Source organism: Lagenorhynchus albirostris, chromosome 16 (assembly GCF_949774975.1).
Source record: "Lagenorhynchus albirostris chromosome 16, mLagAlb1.1, whole genome shotgun sequence".
In the NCBI taxonomy this organism is placed as follows: domain Eukaryota; kingdom Metazoa; phylum Chordata; class Mammalia; order Artiodactyla; family Delphinidae; genus Lagenorhynchus; species Lagenorhynchus albirostris.
The window spans coordinates 70,222,415-70,243,295 of record NC_083110.1 but is presented as its reverse complement, the minus strand read 5'-3'; the positions used below and the strand labels follow the sequence as shown (position 1 = coordinate 70,243,295).

Genomic DNA, 20,881 nt, shown 5'->3' with positions numbered 1-20,881 from the left:
TCTCAAAGCCCTTTGGGGGTCTCTGCTCATCACTTAGAGAATCTTCCATCATCTGATGGTCATGGACCTTCAGAAGCAGGCACTGGGTCCCTCTTTTGCTCACAGTGTGTTCTTCGTGCCTAGCAGAGTGCCTTACACACATTAGGTGCTCAACATGTGCTTGTCAGAGGAATAAATGGTCAATCAAGCCCAATCTGGTCCCATCTCCTATGACTCCCCTCTCTGAACATGGTCTACAAGATGTAACACACTGCAGTTTGCCAAACACTCCATGCTCAGGTACTATACTTTTGGACAAGCTGTCCCCTCTATTGGAATGCTCACCCCTGGTCTTATTTTAGGCTCCCCTGAATACAGAGTCTGAGATAAGGGCTTGGGTGCAGAGAGTTTATCTGGGAAGTGACTCTAGGAAGCACGAGTAAGAGGAGTGGAGAGTAGGAGGAAAAGTGTTACTGGGGATTGACTCTGCTGCGCAATCTGAACCACAGAGAGAAAGTGTCAGAATTATTCATAGGATGGGTACCTGGGGCACAGGCTACCCTACCCTTGGCCCCCTACACTCCTTGGGTAGGCTTAACCCCCTTTTCTTTCCCTTTACTTACTTTATATAGCCTTTCTCCATCCTACCCCTGCTCTCAACCTCTCTCCCCAAATCAAATGCCAACGCTTCTTTCCTCCCAGGATAGTAACTCATACTTCCTGACACTGTTTCATAACTGTTTCCTTGTCCAGCTCCCTCATCAGACTACAATCTCCTGGAGGGTGAGAAATGTATTTTATTTATTTTACATCCTTCGTGCCAACAGCAGTGTCTGGAATATAGTAATGGGGGCTCCATAAATGTTTGTTGAATTAAGTAATGTATTTAATTCAGTTCCAATGAGGAAATGACCAAGCTGGTGTCATTTCCAGAGAAATCCAAAAAGGAACAAGGTGGGACACTGTGGTGGCCACAGAGGTGTGCCGCTCAGATCCCTTCAGGAAAACCTGCTGCAGGACCAGAGATGACTGGCAGCCCAGCTGCCGCCCCTTGGATCCGCGGGGCACTCACACAGAGGCCACGCTGCTGCCGGCTGCCTCAACCCATGGCTGAGCACGGCATGGGTACAAGAGCCCGTCTACTCCTGCCTGAAGTAGGATTCCTGCCAAGGATCACCTTCCCTTGGGGACTCCCCATCGACTTGGCCAAGACTTTCTCAGACATTTGCTGAGGGCTGGGGCTCTTCCCACCCAATCTTTCCTTCCTTTCCCCTCTCATGGATGTTAGACCTGCACTGAGGTCTGAAGTTTCTCCTGCCTACTCCTGCTCTCTCCTCTTTCATCCATCACAGACATTTCCCTGGCGTCTGATTCTCAGAGGGCCCAACTGACACAGACACAGAAATAGACATGGCCAAGGATTTGAAAGAGAAAAGTTCAGATTAGAACTGGAGACTCCCTATGTGTCAGTCCTCCTGAGATGTCGATTAAAGACGATGGAAAAAGTGGCAAAGGTGGGGACTTATCATGTGTGCCCACCACCATCAGGAGGGTCACATTGGACCTGGAAGCCTGCCTTAAGTGATCAGAATGACATCAGTAATAGTAATGGGCATGACGTCAGTATCAAGTAAACAATATTCCCAAGTTCAAATGCCAGGTAACATGTAGCAAAATTCAACAGTCATTTGTGGTTTTTCAGACCACCTCCAAATATTGGAACTTAATCACATTATCCAAACATTTCATTGGAAATAATGGACATGATGGCAAAGAAAGGAATGTAGTGCTTCACCACTAGATTTTATTAGCAGTAAGATTCAGTGTTCACATGTCAGCAGCTCCTAACACAGGGTGAGGGTAAGCAGAATATCTTCCCTCACAGTTTCTTGGCTACAGAAGTTGAACCTGGGGAGAGAAAACAAAAAGTCAGCTCTTCCTGACACACAGTTGGTGTGTGGAGTTTGATGACAGCCACTTCCTTCCCCTCGGGCTGAGTGAGTGGCACACTCTGTGCCCCAAACTAGACACTGGCCGAGTGAATACCTCTTGGGTATAAAGGACTGCATTTTCCTTTCTAATTTTATCCCATGGCTATGCAATAGCAGAAAGAAGAGGTATCATTGGACACGCCAGAGGACACGGAGGGTCCATCTGTCACATCCCCAAAGCACCTACTAAACACGGCACACCGTCAGTGAATGCACCTGAGGAAGAGTAGGGTCAGCGGCATGACAAGAAATCAGCCAGAGTAAAGATCCTGAGGTCCTGGTGTTACAGTGGCTAGGCATTCTTATTTTAATTCAGTATTGAATTGAATGACTAATTTACTCATTAAGACTGAGCAATACTTAGGAGGCTTTGGAGCTAACGTTCTTTAATAAGATACAGAAGCATATATAAAGTGCCTGGCACATAAAAAATGCTCAGAAAAATGCTCTTTTCTCTTCATCTTCATTTTCTTCTCTGTAATCTAATGGCTAGCCGATGTGCAAATAGCAAATTAAAGAAAGGTTAGGGGCAGGACAGGAACAAAGATGCAGACGTAGAGAACGGACTTGAGGACATGGGGAGGGGGAAGGGTAAGCTGGGACAAAGAGAGAGTAGCATGGACATATCTACACTACCAAATGTAAAATAGCTAGCTAGTGGGAAGCAGCTGCATAGCACAGGGAGATCAGCTCGGTGCTCTGTGTCCCCCTAGACGGGTGGGATAGGTAGGGTGGGAGGGAGATGCAAGAGGGAGGGGATATGGGGATATATGTATACGTATAGCTGATTCACTTTGTTATGCAGCAGAAACTAAAACAACAAGGTAAAGCAATTACACTCCAATAAAGATGTTAAAATAAATAAATATTTTAAAAAAGAAAAAAATAAGAAAAATATTGGACAAGATGAAACTCAGTGCAAATTAGTGAAGGACTTTGACTAAAAGCTCCCTCTCATTTGATGGCAATCCGTAAGTTAATGTTGTTCTTCATTTTTCCCATTAGAATATAATAAATTAAGATACACCATCAAAAAAACCCCTAATATTGAAAAGGGTCACAAGAAGTGAAGGGCACACAGTATATATAAATAAAGGTGATCTGAATTTCCATTGTGGTAGTTAAGGATTTGCTGAAGTCAGATTTCCTGCACATGAATTCTGGCATTGAGCTTTCACTGAATTATCTGTAAAATGGGGCTAATAACAGTACATATTTCCCATCACCACAATCAAGAGAGTAAACATATCCATTATTCCAAAATTTTCCTCTTATCCTTTGTAATCTCTCCTTCCCATCCCTTTCCATCTTCCCTTTCCCCAGGCAACCACTGGCCTACTGTCGTTATAGACTACTTTGAATTGTGTAAAATTTTATATGAATGGAATCAAAGGTGTATGCACTCTTGTTTAGCTTCTTTCATTCAGTATAATTTTGTTCAGTATAATTATTTTGAGATTCATCTATGTTGCTGCATGTATCACTAGTTTGTTCCTTTTCACTGCTGAGTAGTATTCCATTGTACAGAAGACCACAATTTGTTTATCCATTCCCTTGTTGGTGGACTTTCGGTTATTTCCAGATTTTGACTATTGCAATAAAAGGTAATATGAATATTTATGTACAAATCTTTGTATAAATATATGCTTTCTTTTCTCTTGGGTAAATACATAAAAGAGAAACACGGCTGAATTTTAGGTAGGTGTATGTTTGGCCTTTTAGGAAACTATGAAAGAGTTTTCCAAAGTGGTTGCATCGTTTTACATTCCCATCAACAGTTATATGAGAATTCAAGTTTCTTCACATCCTCACCAGTGCTTGATATTGTCAATCTTTTAAATTTTAGCCATTTAAATAAGTTTATGTTGGTATCTCATTGTGGTTTTAATTTGCATTTCCCTAATAATTAATAGAATACCATTTTCTGTTCTTTCGCTTCTAATCTATTTGTGTCTTTATATTTAAAGTACATTTCATGTAGGTAGCATACGGTTGTGTATTGAGTTTTTAAAATCCAGTTAAACAATCTCTGCCTTCTAATTGTCATATTTTAATTTAATACATTTATTGATACGGTTATTATCTTGCAAGTTGTTCCCTATGCTGTTTTTCCCCCTTTTTATGCCTTAAAAAATTCCATTTAATCTCCTTTTTTTGGCTTATTAGCTATAGTTCTTTGTTTTACCATTTTAGTGGTTGCTTTAGAATTTATACCATATATTTTTAACATCACATTTTACCTTCAAGTGGTAATATTTTAATTTACATATGGTATAAGAACATGATAAGAGTGTGTTTCCATTTCTCCCTCCTACCTAATGCCTGATGGCATTGTTCTCATATATTTTACTTATACACGTTATAACAGCCCCTCCCCCAAATATTGCCATTACTTTTTAAACTGTCAATTATTTTTAAAGACTTAAATAACCATATTTTAAAATCTCATACGTTTCCCAACGTAGTTACTATCCCCTACGCTCTTAACGCCTTTCTGTAGATTCTTTTACAACCAGTATAACTTTCCTTTCTCTGAAGACTTTCCTTTAACATCTCTCATGGTGTTGATGGGTTGGTGATGAATTCTTTCAGCTTTGATATGTTTGAAGAGTCTTTATTTCATCTTTTTCTTTGAAAGATACTTTTGTGGATATAGAATTCTAGGTTAACGGTTTTTTCCTTTCAGTACTTTAAAGATGTTGTTCCACTGTTTTCTCACTTGCATTGTTTTTGATGTGGAATCTGCCTGTAATTGTTATCTTTATTCCTCTGTAGGTAATGTGTGTTTTTTCTCTGGCTGCTTTTAAGTTTTCTTCTTTATAACTGGTTTCGAGCAGTTTGATTTTCACATGTGTTGGCATAGTTTTCTTCATTTTTTTTGTGGTATCACTTGGATCTATATGTTTACAGTTTTCACTATGTTTGAAATTTTTGAAGCCATTATTTCTTCAAATATATATTTCTCTCCTTCCTCCTTTGGAGTCTTCAATGAGAACTATATTAGACTTCTTGTTATTTCACAGATCACTGATATTCTTTTCATCAGAAATTTTTTTTCTCTCTTTGTTTCATTTTGGATACTTTCTATTACCTCTTCAACTCCACTAATCTTTTCTCTCACAATGTCTAATCTGCTCTTTCATTTCAGATATTGTAGTTCTCATCTCTAGAAACTCAACTTGGGCCTTTTTTCTATATATAGGCCATACCTCTACTGACCTTTTTAAACCAATGGAATACAGGTTTACTAACTGTTTGAATCTATGTCTGCTATTCTAACAGTTGTGTCGGCTCTGGTTTGGTTTCAATTGATTGATTTTCTCATTATAGGTTGTGTTTTCCTGCTTCTTTATATACATGGAAAACTTTCATTTAATGTCATATATTGTGGATTTTAGCCTGTTAACTGCTGGATAATTTTGTATTCCTATAAATTTTCTTGAGCTCTGTTCTGGGGTGCAGTTATCTGGAAACAGTTTGATCCTTTCAGGTCTTGCTAATTCTAGGCTAATTTTTTTTCCTGCTACTGAGGGAAGACCTTCTTAAATACTCTACCCAACATTTCCTGAATTATGAGCTTTTCTGGTCTGGTTGGAGGAAACAAGTACTGTTCCCAGCCCTGCAAGAGTACTGGGTACTATTCTCTCTAATCCTTTCAGGTGGATACTTCACAGACCTTGGCTAGTTTCCTCATATATATGTGCTGATCAGTCCTCTGCTGAATGTTTAAGGAAATTGCCCAGCTCCCTGAGATTTCCTCTCTGTAGCTCTCTCCTCTCTGGTCCTCTGTCCCGTGAAGTCCAGTTGCCTTGGATTTTTTGGATTCTTAGTTCTGTTTCTTCAACTCAGGTAGTTTACTGGGTTCTGCCTGAATTTTTCCTCTTTGTGTGACATCCTGGAGACTCTGTCAAGGCAGTAAGCCGGGACAATTTGAAGACTCTACCTTTTTGTTTCTTATCTCTCAGAGATCACTTTCCTTTGTTGCCTAATGTTCAGAGTCTTGAAAACTGTGGTTTGATTATATTTTGTCTGAATCTTTGTTTGTTTCAGTTGGGAAGGTAAATCTGGGCTCTTGTTACTCCATCTTTGCCAGAAGCAGAAGTCTCCACACTGGACTTACATGAGGACTGAACGATATGACGGCAGAAGCAGCATAGCACCGTGCCTCAGAATTTGGCTTTATACTCAAAACACTTGGGCTGATATTGGTATTGTTATGATTATCATCATCATCATCACCTCATTGCTTCTGGTAGTTCACTCTGGTAAATATCCGTTGGTTCACACACACTTTGGTCTTGATTAGAACCAAGAGTTGACCTTTGTCTTCACTAAAAGGACTAATGACACAGGACAATCTATTTGTATTCCTTGATAAGTTAAGTGTTTTCTCGGTAATTTAAGTGGCAATTTGGTGAGCCCAGGAAGCTTGGGGAAGATACACATATTACGCACACACATAGCACAAGGCACAGCTGCTAAATGAACTCTTTCTTTTCACCTTAGGATTGTGAAGCCAGATTCTCATTCTAACACTTGTATCCGATCATACAACAGTCAGCTACAAATCTATCAAAGTTGTTTTCCTAAAGATGTACACTTTCTTCTAAAGAAACAAAAGGTATTAGGAAGCAGTGGTGACTGAGATATAGGAGAACCACTGTAGGTGACTTAAAGTTGTCTTTCAATGGGAGTAGAATTATAAACGTGACTCAATGATTCAAATCTCTTTGGATTTTTATTACTTACACTTTTCCATCATTGCGTTCCACACTGATCTTGGATGCTCCCACTCTGGGTCGAGTTGGGTTGATCACGTTATTGTACCAAATAAATTTAACCTTCTGCACATCTCCAACTTCCACATCTGAGTCAAATTCATTGGAATGAGTACTGTCTGGTTGGAGAATGCCCCTTGGGAATGAAGAAGTTAATAAAAACATACATGAATATACATAAACATACATATAAATATACACATATATGTTTCTAAAAGCAGTTAACAATGTATGTCTAGTAAGATGATTGATAGTACATTTGTGAATCTAATGGTTAAATAAGTGTAGACATGTATGCCAACTCAGTGGTAGTTCATTTGCCATCAATATTTCATACTACTTTGAAGTCATCCTTATTTTCATAAAACTTCAAACATGTTATAGTCACAATCCTCCCACAATTTAATAAATGATGACATCATTATATCATCCTTTTCCAGTTGTTTTGTGGGTAGAATAATTATTTAGTGATTATAAATCATGCATCAAAATAAACATCTGTGGTTTTCTCAGGAAATAGCAGAGAAAAAATTTAGAAACAGAGTTCTAAAATGTATTAAGGTACAAGGGTGAAATAATCTCTTCCCTTTAATGACACATGGCAGTACTGTACTTCTGAAGGGGTTCAGAACAAGTCTCCCCAGAATGTGCCACTTTGGCAGGTGGACTATTTCGAGCTGAAGGAAATCAAGACCCAGCAGACTCAAGGATAACTTTTACCTCTCCCTTAACTGCCTAAAAGAATTTAGATAGAAGGCCTGGTTCAGGAAGGGAACTATCACCTGAGATAGCTACAAGGAATATGGGTTAGGTGTGCTAGGCTGGCGGGGAGCTCAGCTGGGCCTGGAGATCAAATTCCTCTCCGTGTCCTGTTGTCTCTGCCTGTCATGGCAAACTTTTGTGCACCAAACCTTTGTTCTTCCCATCTTACTGTGGATCGTCTTTCTCCCCTTTGAAGTCCCAGACCCCTGTCCCTTCTCCTTAGCTCAGAATGGCATATAAGCCTCAATTGTCTCACTGCCTGTGGGTCTCATATTCTTCTGGGACCCCCATATGTACATAATTAAATTAGTTTTTTCCCCTGTTAATCTGTCCTATGTTAATTTGATTACCAGACCAGCCAAAGAGCCAAGAAAGGTAAAGGGAAAAATCCTTTCCTTCCCTATATTCCCATATAGTAATGAATAAACTCTTATGTCCATGACATACATTGTATGTGTGAAGTATTCCAACACTGAAGGAGCTTGGAGTAGTAGTTTACTCACTTGAAAATTTCATACTGCTTAGAGTTTCCTCTATCTCCAAACAAAGAAACCAGTATGTGTCCTCTAACCTTCTTTCCAGACAGTGTGACAGCCACCTTATACCTCCAACCTGCAAGGGGGAAATATTTGCAAACTATCAGCTTTTAGGAAAATTATTCTGGAAACAGGCTAACTTGGATTCCACTACTGCTGAATTTTGAATAATTTTTGTATGGTTTTGGTAGTTCTTCTAATCAAATAGTGATGGATATTCCTTTAACTAAATGTTCAGAGGGCAGACATTGGGGGAGGGGAGGAACACAGACCCTTTCCAAAGTCAAAAGATTTCAAGCCAAGGGACTAAGTTATATATTTTGTTTTCAATTTTTTTAACCTAACAATTTATTCTTGAACATTATAAGAACTTTATGTTAAAAGATAATGGAAAAATAATAGTGTGGTATTTTCATCAGTTTATTTCATTTTTACAGATCACAAAATTTTAGAGTACTGTCATCTTTTTGTCTAAATAATCTATATTTATCTTTAACATTCTATAATTCAACTTTTCATCACCATTGGAATTGTATTAATTTATGGTAACCATTTTATGGTACTAGTCAATAGTGAACTACAATTTTTTTGCCATTTAGAGCTAGCCTGGGCCAAACTGGGAAGGGGATAAAATTTAGCTTTAGTTTTTACAATGCAGCTAATAACCCTGACTCCCATCCAAATAGTTTTCCTCCTCTGTTACCCAGAAAAGAAACCCAGGGTCTGTCCCCAAGTCTCACCATTCCTGCATTCGCTGATTCCCATCACACATGGAGTCTACAATCCTAATATCTCTTGAATCTGTCACCTCCTTTCCACTCCCACAACCTCTGCCATCTCTCTCCTGGGTTGCTTTTCTGCTTCTAAAAACCTCAGAATTTTGCACAGTGAAACTTTTAATAGCGTATGAAGAGGCTAGAGCAGAAGAAGCCTCCTGAATTCGGTACCAGAATCAACTGTGAAGAAATTTATTTTTGCATCATTGATAATTCAGGCCCTAAACTCTGTTCTGCCACCCAAATTAGCATGTTCACATTGAGCATGGCATTGATGTGTTTTTCCATTTTGGGGAGGAGTGTTTAAAACTTTTGTACAGAAAAGCAATTTCACATATTTCCACTGGATGTGATAAGATACATAGTATTGAGAATTTAAGACAAATAAAATAGGGGCTTACGGGCAAAATTGCTGGCATCACCGGTGTTTAGATAAAATATCTGGCCCACTTCTTTGGTTTTCCCAGGAAATTTATCAGCATAATGACCCATCTGCGGGCAGCCTTCACTTGGACAGGGGAAGCACTTGTTCTAAGGAGAATAAACAAATGATGAATGAGGAGGCTCTTTTTTTAAAAGTGTACCATCTTATTCCACGTGTTGAATTTTCAAATATTTTAAAGCCAATCGTCTTCTGATAGTAAAAGAAGACTTTAACAGTATCTCAACAAAGGTTAAAAATGTCTCATTATTTACAATGATAAGTCAGCAATTTCACTATTAAATAACATGACACTAGCATAAATATTATAAAAATTAACTAAGAGAATTTATTTATTTATTTACATTTTAATCCTTTCTCTTTTGCCTCTCTAAGTTGTTCCGGTTGCCCCAAGACACCCATCTGCCTTTAGGTGGTTAGAATTTATTTTAGAAAAATTGCAAAAGAAAGAGCAGGAGGTGATAATCAGCTTCTGGCTCACAAAATAGGACTCACTGGGAGGACAATAGACTTAAAAGTCAAGCTTTTCTCAATTTTCTCTAGCTCCCACTTAGCATATCAAGTCTGGAAGATTCAGATCTCAGAATTCTCCCAGTGTGAAGGGAAGATGCTCTAGTTGGTCAGTCAGGCTTAGCCATGAGGTCTGGAGAAGATGGATATCATATAGGAAAATGTCCTTTTTTCGTGGGCCAAGAAACTGCAAGGAGAAGAGAAGGAGGGGGATGAACAGAGGCGGAGGCAGATGGACATAAAAATTCCTGCTATGAAAGGGCAAGGCTGCCCCACAGTAGAGGAAAGTGGTGAACTCCTGAATCAGTGGACCAGATGGGGAATGGGCTGAATCTCAGGGTCCGCATTCAGCAAAAGCTAAGGGAAACTGAGCCAGCCAGGAAGAAATGGCCAAAGCTCTCTGAGAGCATTGCCCAAGCCAGTAGCTTGGACATGCCCAGACATCACCTGCAGATGACAGCTATGAGCCCGTCAAGAAGGCGGACCCCCAAGCCTCCTCTCTGCGCTCCACACACACACTGACCACCACCACCATGATCACCTTGCCCAATACCAGCTTGGAGAGAGGTGGTCCAAAGGCTGAGAAATCTGCAAAACTGAGAATTGTTTTCCTATAAAAGTGTCTGAGCATCACTTAAAAGGACTGTTTATATTATTGAATCAGATTAAATTTTAACTGGATGAAACCTAAAGCTTCTGTGTTTGTTTGTTTTCCCCATTACCTAGAAAATACGGATTTGGGAAGAAAATAAAAATAAAGTTAGACCAAAGAAGGGGGGGCATTCTCGTTGCATATGCAAGCTACATTGTGAATAGAATATGCACCCAGCCCCTCTCCCCTACACATAATAGCTAACATTTGTTGAACGCTAATTATTATATTTTAGGTTCTGGGCTAAGCAATTAAAACATGTTATCTTATTAAATCCTCCCACCAAATCTATGGAATCTACCATTTTATTTACATTTTGAAATGAAGGAAGTGCCTTAGAGAAGTTAAGTATTTTGCCCCGAATCATTCAACTATTTAATGGTAGAACCAGGAATCAGATCCTGTCTCTTCACTGCTAAAGTATATCTACTTGATAATTATAATTTCACCTAGCACGTTACTTGAAAATTTACATATTAAATAACATAGGGTATACATTTTTATTTGAAAAAAAATTATTGTGAAAGGAAAAGCAATAGTAAAAAAAAAGCCAGGCAATTGATATGTCATATTCAAGATCAGATTTAAGGATCCCAACTTAGATATTTAGAGAATACCAAAAAAAAGATGGACACTCAAAAAAAAATCTTGGCAATTATGAGACTGCACAGAAATGTCCACATGCCCATAATCATATACCTTTATAAGGTTAACATTTAAAACAAGTTGTTCATGTTCATCAGCATCCTGCAACCATAGATCAGATTTCCATAGACAATTTTTGCACTTAGAATTATTTCCAAACCAAGTGTGAACATTTAGCTGACACATACAGAAGTGATAGAGAGCAAGGTAGATTTGGGATATTTCAGTTTACAAGCGCATTTCTCCAAAGTTCTCCAATGCTTTATCACTATTAAAATAAACATGTATTATTGAAAGTATAAATCATGTGGCAGTCATATAGTAACATTCACTGAATGCATGTCATGTATAGTGAACCACACTGGTCATGAGAAGCGATGGTCACAAAATTCTTTAGGTGCAAGATAGAATCTACTTACTGCACTGAAAACGCTGTAAGAGGCACAAGGAAATCCAGCAAAGCCATCAGGGTTGAGGATGCTATCAGCATAATACTTGTAGCTTCTTAAGTGATTACAGGCCGCAAAGTTGCGTGTTCCTTTAAAATCAGACATGATTACACATCAGTGACAGATTTTATTTTTCCAAGTTAATGCCATGGTCAGAATACAGTTGTTGAATAGATTTTTCTAATTAGTGTGAACTCATGGCAGTCACAGAACAAAATCATTTATGAAGGGTAGTTATGATTTGAGATGCAAGCAGAATTTAATATAATCTGTTTAAGATTATAATAGTTATGTCATAGCTAAATGAAATGGAAAAATAACTCTAGGAGGAAAAGATTGGTCTGTAAGGGATAGGTATGACTGAGTAGTGAATTCCCTGAATTAGATCCTTGAAAAGTTGACTACAAATACACTTTCTTTCCTATAGTCTTCTCATGTCCACCTCCGCCAGTGAAAACCTGTATCTTGGGGATACAACTAAAAGTTCTTTGTTATAGAAAATGTGAGACCTGTACAATACCAAAATATTTAGCAAGTTTATCAAAAGGAAACACAGATTCACACCCCGCCCCCAAGAAAATCTCTTCATATACATAATCGTTGTACCTTCCCAGATCCCATCTATGTCAACAATCTGAGAGAGAGCATTCTTCTTACATCCGGGCATTTCCTTTCCTCCATTTGGAAAGAAATCTAGGTGGCCCACAACTTGGCTCATTCCAAAACCTGAGGAATTTTAAAATATGGGAAAGTTGATGTTAATGTAAAGACTCAAAACACTCTAAAACACTCTTATGTATAGACTCAAAAAACACTCCAGGGGGACAAATTGAGGAACTCACCCAGGTTGGGGATTATGGGGGCAGCGTCTGTGTGAATTACATCCACAAATTGGGCATCACTGGGGTCCAATCGGACTAATTCAGGTGTGCCCTCAAAGCACGGTTCTGCTGGATCCAACCCTAAAATAGATAGGATGCGTCATGTCAGTGTCTATCAGTGGACATGCATGTTCACCTTTCTCTTTAGAGACCTGAGTGCAGCTTTGGTGGTAATCATGAGTAATGCGTGCAAAGAAATAAGCTGGTTCTTCCCTATCTTACCAATTTCTAAGGGAAATCTGTGTCTAATTTACTATTTGCATTAAAGTGAATTTTCCTCAAACCATGGAATTTGGCCCTACTTACGGATGCTTAAGTCATTGGGACAATCCCTGTCAATAGCACAGTTACAACAGAAGAGCCAGACTCTGGGAAACACTGGACTCCTAAGAGATTTTCAAGCTAAAAGAGTTCCACCTATACTATAAAGTCCTGTGAGGGCAAGGATCTTGGCTTTCACAGTCACTGCGACCACAGCTTGGCAAGTGCCTGACTGAGCAGGCTCTCATAAGCATTTATGGACTATGAGAAAGAATGTTCTCTCCAGCAAGTTAAAGAGATATCCCAGACACCCCCACAGATGCAAATGTAACCAACTTATCGAAAGTATTAAAAAAGAGAATCAGGGGGTCGGAGACAGGGGATTTGGGAAGAACATAAAGAAGCGAAGATGCAAGAATAAAGTAATCATTTCCTGAAATAGTCACTTCTCAGATCCAGGATAGCAAAGTCTTTCTTATAAAGTTACAAGGTTGTTGTAGGACCTGGGTATCCAACATATGACTCCATTGGCTAAAGGCAACCAGTCTGAAATTTGTAAAATCATATTTTTTATCTAATTAGCAGCATGTAGCCCAGGCAGCCCAGGACACACAGACTATCTGTCCCCACCACTCTCAGGTTGTGGTTCATGAGGACTGGACTAATTATCAATTGCTATGAAGCAGAATATAATTAATGATACATTTTTGAGCTCTTTGGGTTTAATTCTATTGCTTCTATTATTTATGCCATTTCTTCTATTCACCAAACTCATCCTTTGTGAATACCCGACGAAGGGAAAATAGATATGAATAAGACATCCAGATGTTCTTAATTCACATTTTAGTCACATGCAGTATTTATATGTTAAACAGGGCTCTGTAGACTAAAGGTTGGTATTAATAACAAATTCATAAGGTCTCAGAACGCACCGATTTCTCTGATCATGTGATCTAATTCGGAAAATGTGAAAACTTGTCTCCTCAGGTAAAAGCAGGTCTGTGCCAAATTTCTGTCCTTTTAGACCCCGTATAGGCTTCATTTAGTCCAACTTTGCAGCTTTGACCAACCTGTGATACGTCCAATGGTCCCATTTGTCCTCCTTCCTGACTCGCCAGCAGCGTGGGCACCTAGACTGTGGCCAATGACGTGGACCTTCGAAGGTGAGTATCCAAGTGACGACTGTTGGAAAGAAAACTTCTTCAGAATGTTTTCAAACTAGCAAAATTCACGATGGGCAGAAAAGAGAACGCTCTGAAAACTCAATTTTTAAGAAGAGAAGCTTCTCCTTTAAAGCAGTCAATTTTCATGGATTTTTCTTTTCATTTATCACAAGAAATGGCGATGGTGTAATGTTTAAACTGGTGGAAGTAGTGTTCTCTTTTATTGTTCTACTACGTAGAGGGGACTCTTGATGGATATCAGGACTTGTTACCCAGAGGTGGTGAAACAGTATTTGGATTAGAAAGTAATGATTATTCTTCAATAAATGGTGTTGTGAAAACTTGAGAGCTACATGCAAAAGAATAAAACTGGACCACTTTCTTACACTATATACAAAAATAAACTCAAAATGTATTCAAGACTTAAATGTAAGACCCGAAACCATAAAACTCCAGGAAGAAGCATAGACAGTATATTCTTTGACATCCATCTTAGCCATAGGTTTTGGATCTGTCTCCTCACGCAAAGGAAACAAAAGCAAAAATAAACAAACGGAACTACCTCAAACCAAAAAGCTTTCGCACAGTGAGGGAAACCATCAGCAAAACAAAAAGGCGACCTACTAAACGGGAGAAGATATTTGCAAATTATATATTTGGTAAGAGTTTAATATTCAGAGTGGACAAGGAACTCACGTAACTCAATATAAAAAAACATAATCTGATTTAAAAAATGAGGCGAGAACCTGAATAGACATTTTTCCAAGTCAGACATACAGATGGCCAACAGACATATGAAAAGATGCTCAACATCACTAATCACCAGGGAAGAGCAAATCAAAAGCACAATGAGGTACCACCTCCCACTTGTCAGAATGGCCATCATCTAAAAGACAACAGATAATAAGCATTGGCGAGGATGTGGAGAAAAGTGAACCCTCATGTACTATTGGTAGGAATGTAACTTGGTAGAGCTACTGTGGAAAACAGTAGGGAGGTTCTTCAAAAAATTAGAAATAGAACTTCCATATGGTCCAGCAATTCCACTGCTGGTTATTTTTCTGAAGAAAATGAAAACATGAATTCCAAAGGATATATGCACCCTTATGTTTATTGCAGAATTGTTTACAATAGCCAAGCAATGGAAAAAACCTAAGTGTCTGTCAATAGATGAGTAGATAAAGAAGATGTGGTACAGACATACCATGTTTTATTATGCTTTGCTTTACTGTGCTTCACAGATATTATGTTTTTTGCAAACTGAAGGTTTGTGGCAACACTGCATTGAGCAAGTCTATCGGCACCATTTTTCCAACAGTATTTGTTCACTTTGGGTCTCTGTGTTACATTTTGGTAATTCTCTCAATATTTTAAACTTTTTCATTATTATAATATTTCTCATGGTGATCAGTGACTTTTTTTTTTTTTTTTTTGCGGTATGCGGCCTCTCACTGCTGTGGCCTCTCCCGTTGCAGAGCACAGGCTCCGGACGCGCAGGCTCAGCGGCCATGGCTCACGGGCCTAGCCGCTCCGCGGCATGTGGGATCTTCACGAACCCATGTGCCCTGCATTGGCAGGCGGACTCTCAACCACTGCGCCATCAGGGAAGCCCAGTGACCTTTGATATTACTATTGTAATTGTTTTGGGGCGTCACAAACTGCACTCAAGTAAGATGGTGAACTTAATCAATAACTGATCTGCCAGCTCCACAAACCAGACATTGCAATACATATTTTGGCACCTGAAACTAATAGAATATTGTGTGTCAACTATACTTCAATTTACAAAGAAAAAAGAAAAAGAAAAAAATTAAAAAAGAATAAAAGAAAAGAATAATGAAAGCAATTACTTAAGCACTTTCAGGTTTAACATTTTCTAAGTTTTTAGTTACCAAATCAGGTTAGCTTGTCATCATTGTGCTTCTCTTAAAAAAATAAAAACAACAAAACCTCTACTTTAATCTTCAGGTTGACATTATCATATCAACTCGGCTTAATAACTGGTAAAATTAAAAGAACTAATGATGGAATTCAGTAGAAACAATCTACCTGGTTGCTTGAATAATAGCACTTAAAAATCAGTTTATTCACCTTAATAGGCATATTGATGAAGCCCAAATCTAGATTTTTTTTTGCATTTTTCTTTTTAATCAAGGAGAATGCCAACTCTAAGTAGAAAAATACTTTACCAATTATCATACATACAGCAATTTTTCTGGAAGAGAATCCAGAGAGCAATGTGCATGGGCTTTTGTATAACCCAGAGGTAGTTACCTCAAGAACGTCAACAAAATACGCCACTTCTGCTCCCACAATCCGGATGTTCTGTGAGGCTTGTGTGTACCCAGTTCGTGAGCCACTTTTCCAGTCCACACAGATGCAGTTCACACTTTCCACTTTAAACAGGTTCTGATGGAAGAGACACAATAAATAAGTAAATAATTCAACATCTTTCCTAATTACTAATTAACACTCTTGAAGACCAGGATAAATTCCCTCCTTGACCTACACAATATCATGCTCGCTTTTTAACCCCAAACCAATAAACAAAACTTTTAATCTGTTATGGTTATGGAATCCTTTTTAAAGCTTAACATTGGCTCCAAACTAGAGATTTGGCCATAATGGGAACTGGATTCTTGGGATTTCTACAGCAACAGATGTATAGACATTTGTTGCAGGGAAAAGTGTATAAAATATGGTACAATGTGTTGTCTCATTAGAGCATCATAAACATCACAAGACATTGTCCCTTACTAGACTGCACCTCAGGGCATTGCCTGTCTTGTTCACTTCTGTACCCTCAGTGCCTGGAAAAGTTCCTGGCACATAGTAGGCACTCAGTAAATATCTACTAAATAATAGAATAAATGAAAGACTATGTTAGGACCCTTTAAATATAGGTATTGAAGGCAAATGAATAAGCTTCTCCATGATGGAAATACTAATCAAAATTTTTGTGCGAACACGTTTTATTGTACATGACTGAAGTTATTTCACATAAAAATATAAACTTTCAGATATCTGCTGGAAGCCTTTTTGGATGGGGGTCAATGATAGTTTCATGAATGCTAGATCTGGCAGGAATTTTATTTATTTGAGTGTTTATTTATGCATATCCCCACCTGTTTTCCAAGAAGAATTTGAGAATGCAGCAATATTAGAAACCATCTCCAATTTTTTCATTTTACAGATAGAAAAATCCAAAGAGGGGAAACGATTTGCTAGTGTCCTGGTTAGCTAAAGATAGAATCAGAACTTGAATCTACTGCATTTAACCTTCTAATTTAATGTACTCATTCCTCCATTATAATGCCAAAGCCAAGTCAAATGCAAGAAAAACACATCTGCTTTCGGATCTCAGAAATAAATTGTATACGCATATCTGAAAATCTACATACCTTTTGAGCTGAGAATCATTTATTTATTTTTTCTTCACTGTAGTATAGAAATCTATTACTACCCTCCCTTCTACCCCAGCCCAATAATCATCATCTATAAATTATTTTCGAAGACAAGTTGTGGTTTTACTGATTATTTTTAAACTTGTGTAGTTAATTAGCCCCTTCATTTTAACTGTCTTCAAGATCAGTCGAAACTCTCTGGAGTTAACTCAGATCAGCCTTTGGCTTGAGTCACAGGCAGGCCTGAAATAAGACCGCTAAAGAAATGATTGCATCTTTGCGCCACAGCTGGCCACAAAATCTTGATGAAGAAATGAATCAATGACAATGTTCCTTAAGCACTAGCAGTTACTGGAAAATTTATTCTGTTTGATTTTCTGTCTTTTAATTCTTCATTATCACAGGGCACATAGCCAAAGGCAAATTTAAGAAAATAGGATCACTACTGCTGAAACAACAGAAGCCAGAAATGAAAATCTACACAGTTTTCTTAGCTATTGCTACCATAGGAGATAAAAGAGTAGCAAGGGAAAATAATTAGTTTGGGCAAAATGAGTTATCTTAGTTCTTCACACAGAAATCAAAGCCTATTGAAGAGACTAAAAGCTATTGAAAATGCAACAAATGTTGCATCAGTATGGCAATATCCGTTGCTAAAATTTAGAAATATCTCTGTATTAGTTATTAAATAATCGCTACCCAGAGCCACCAAATGCCTGCCAGCCTTGCTGCTCTGACTGTCCCAGGTCCCCTCCACCCCGTGTCACCTCCTGGACCTCCTCTGGGAACCCCAGGCCCAGTGGGGTCAGAGGATCCTCCAGCCTCATGGTGGCAGGCATCTGTCCTGCCTGGGTAGGGCCTTGCCTTCTCTGTTGTTAATTATCACTCTGGAAACAAACTTTCCTTAAGAGATTTACAGTCTCACCTTGCAAATGTTGTGCAGCCAGCTTTCTTCTCCCTTGTCTATGAATCCATGAATAATAAAGACAGTTTTTCTATTTGTTTTGAAATTGGAGTCTGTGATAGTAGATGGATCTGCAACGAGTTTCTATTTGGGGGAGAAAAATGTTTAATGTCAAGTTTCTGAAAATATCAAATAGAACTGTTACGAGGAGGGAAGTGGCAGATGGGAGAAGACTCCTGGGACTTGGGATCCTTGTGAGTAAGGATTCTCTCATTACAACCAAGCTATTCGCAATTATCACCAAGTCGATACTTTCCAGATGTCATGACATTTTTGCATTTGCTCTACTTGGGGTAATATGTCTGCTATAATACTGGTGGTAGGGACTTGTCTCCACCCAAAGGAAGGCTATGTACGTGTGTGTGCATGTTTTATAGATACAAAGTATGTTGGGAGGTTATACATAATACTTAGAGATTATATATATGTAATATCCATATTTAGAATATTGTATTAAATGGTACCATAGAGGTAGAATAAAAATAATATCAAGTAATGGATACTTTAAACAAATTACCAAACAAACCTTTTATAAACAAGTTATATAAAATAATACGGTCACTGTGCTAACAGTCTGCAGAGGTGCAAATTCCACTGTCTGATTTGTTCTCTTTAGAAGACAAAATTCAGTATCCTTATTACATAAAACAGATGAAACTTAGTTCTGAAAACCATGAGTGTTCTTACTTGAAAGTTGTCTGGGTTCTCGTTAGTGTATAGGAGGAAACGAGTGTTGACATCTTTTGGAGACCAGGGCAAGATTTTGAGGGGTCTTTCTACAATTCCTGCCCAAGGGGAATCATCACTGAAGCAACCAAGTCTTTCATAGCAGATTTCTTTTCCTGCAATCACCCAGAAGTGTTAGTTTCACCAGGATGTTCTTTTTGATGGTCTCTCTGACAATACATGAGTTAAACTACATTTTGTGGCATATTTTCTTCCTCCACATCTTCAAACACCTTCCTTTATACACACTCACAAAACAGCTTCAACAGACAACATCCAGCTAAAGACAGGCTGCTGCTTCTCATTTCCACTATGTAGGACCGCCTCACTCCCCTTCTGTCTCTGTCCAGTCCCATGCTAGGACTCATTTGAGCCTCTCAACTCAGATGTCTTCTCTGGGCCCTTGGTGCCCAAGAAGGGAGCAGTCTGGTGTCCCCAGGTCTTGGTAGTAGGGGATGAGGCGCTTATCTCCTCGTAAACATCTTCTGGCATTGGGCTTTGGGTTGAGAGCTTAAGTTTCCTGCAAATGCCAAAACTTTACGTCTCTCCCTGGGTGAGTAGTTAGGTCTCTGACCTATATCTGAGGGGCATCCTGGATTCTTGTGATGAAGAAGCTGCCCACAAATAATCAAACAGAAAACCCATGGTTTGACACAGCTCTGTGCTTGAATGTTAACCCATAAAAGAACAACACAAAGGAAGGGTTCTCCAGGGGGATAAAGTCTCCATTAATAGTGGGAGCAGGAATAGGAGGAGTAGTCGTTGTGGGCGCTGCATTCTTGATATGTGCCACGTGCCGGGCAAGATGATCTACGTGACTTATCACACCTAAACCTCACAGTTACCCTACAACAGGGGTGGCATTATATGCCCAGTTCACAGATGAAGACAGTGAAGCACAGAGAGGTTAAGAATTTTACTCAGGGAAATACAGTTGTGGCTGATGGAACCAGGGTTCAAAGCTTATGCTTGACTCCGAGCTAGGGTTGCTAAATTTAGCAAATGAAAATACAAGTTAAGTTTGAGTTTCAGATAAACAATAAATTTTTTATTATAACAATAACAATAAATTTAAATTGTCTTAACTTTACATTTTATTTATTATGATGATAAATTTTATCATTTATATAACTATGTCACATATTCTTTGTTTTACCTGAAATTCAACTTTAACTGGGTGTCTTAGCTTTTATCTGGCAGCCCTACTCCCAGTGCTGTGCTCCTAATCATGGATCTGTCCCCCTTGCTCTACTTCTCATCCTCATAGTAGCTGGAATTCAGGTGTTGTAGCCCTTCTTCCAAGTATTGAGCAGCAAGTCTCTTCCAGCATGACATAAATAGTTTTTCTTACCTACTACTGCTCCCAGCAACAGCGAAAGTGTCCAGATTAGCAGCATCTAAATAAAATTTTAAAATATAATTAAGTCTGGCTAAGTAAGTTCTTAAAAGACTGGGATAATTCAAGTTCAGCTAGACCTCTGAGGGAAAATGGGTAAATTCGACTAAATTAGACCTGGTAAACATGTTCCAGACTCACCATGGCAGTTCTGTCAAGTTCTGCCCACAAGATAGCACCTAGAGGTCCTTTTATAGGCAAAGCTTATCTTTTTGAGCAGTTCCATGGAAAAGTGGCATGAAAAAAGAGGAGGTTCCCAGGATGTATTTCTAATTTTAATCATAAATAAACCAAGATTGATAGAGTAGGTAAAGTTTTCCACAGTACTTTTGGAAAGATGAGAAAAGGGTAGATAAGCACAGTTCTCTTTCAATGTGATTATACAATGCTTAGAATCACCATAATTTCATTGTAGTGAAGGTTGTAGTCTGCCCGTTTTTTAGTTTACAGTTCTCTGTGCAGGTCTGTGGGTATGGGTGAAACTAAATTGTTTTCATAGACTTGATAGCAGCAGTCTTGACCACAAATACTAAAAGCTTACCAGCTCATGCAGTTTTTGTACAACC

At 38.6% G+C, this 20,881-nt stretch overlaps 1 protein-coding gene across 2 annotated transcripts; it reads right to left on the bottom strand.

Annotated features, from left to right (window-relative positions):
* Window positions 1–1,823: 1,823 nt before the first annotated feature.
* On the bottom strand, window positions 1,824–20,316 carry PNLIP (pancreatic lipase). Of its 2 annotated transcripts, none has more exons than XM_060125975.1 (12): window positions 20,271–20,316; window positions 18,866–19,035; window positions 18,155–18,277; window positions 16,100–16,234; window positions 13,733–13,844; window positions 12,363–12,482; window positions 12,127–12,246; window positions 11,491–11,609; window positions 9,224–9,353; window positions 8,014–8,122; window positions 6,720–6,884; window positions 1,824–1,887 (listed from the first exon to the last, which is right to left on the bottom strand). In XM_060125975.1, the coding sequence occupies exons 1-12, from the start codon at window positions 20,314–20,316 to the stop codon at window positions 1,824–1,826; spliced, it is 1,413 nt and encodes a 470-aa protein (XP_059981958.1). The 2 variants fall into 2 exon arrangements, with proteins under 2 accessions (XP_059981958.1, XP_059981959.1); XM_060125976.1 differs by having other exon boundaries at window positions 18,881–19,035.
* Between the last annotated feature and the right edge of the window lie 565 nt (window positions 20,317–20,881).

Excerpts from the sequence above, each read along its gene's own strand:
- PNLIP (XM_060125975.1), bottom strand. The coding sequence starts at position 20,316 with ATGCTGCTAATCTGGACACTTTCGCTGTTGCTGGGAGCAGTAGTAG. Across the intron at positions 19,036-20,270 it reads GTTGCTGGGAGCAGTAGTAG|GAAAAGAAATCTGCTATGAA; the intron begins GTAAGAAAAACT and ends GGGTGATTGCAG. Across the intron at positions 9,354-11,490 it reads CTTACAGCGTTTTCAGTGCA|AACAAGTGCTTCCCCTGTCC; the intron begins GTAAGTAGATTC and ends TATTCTCCTTAG.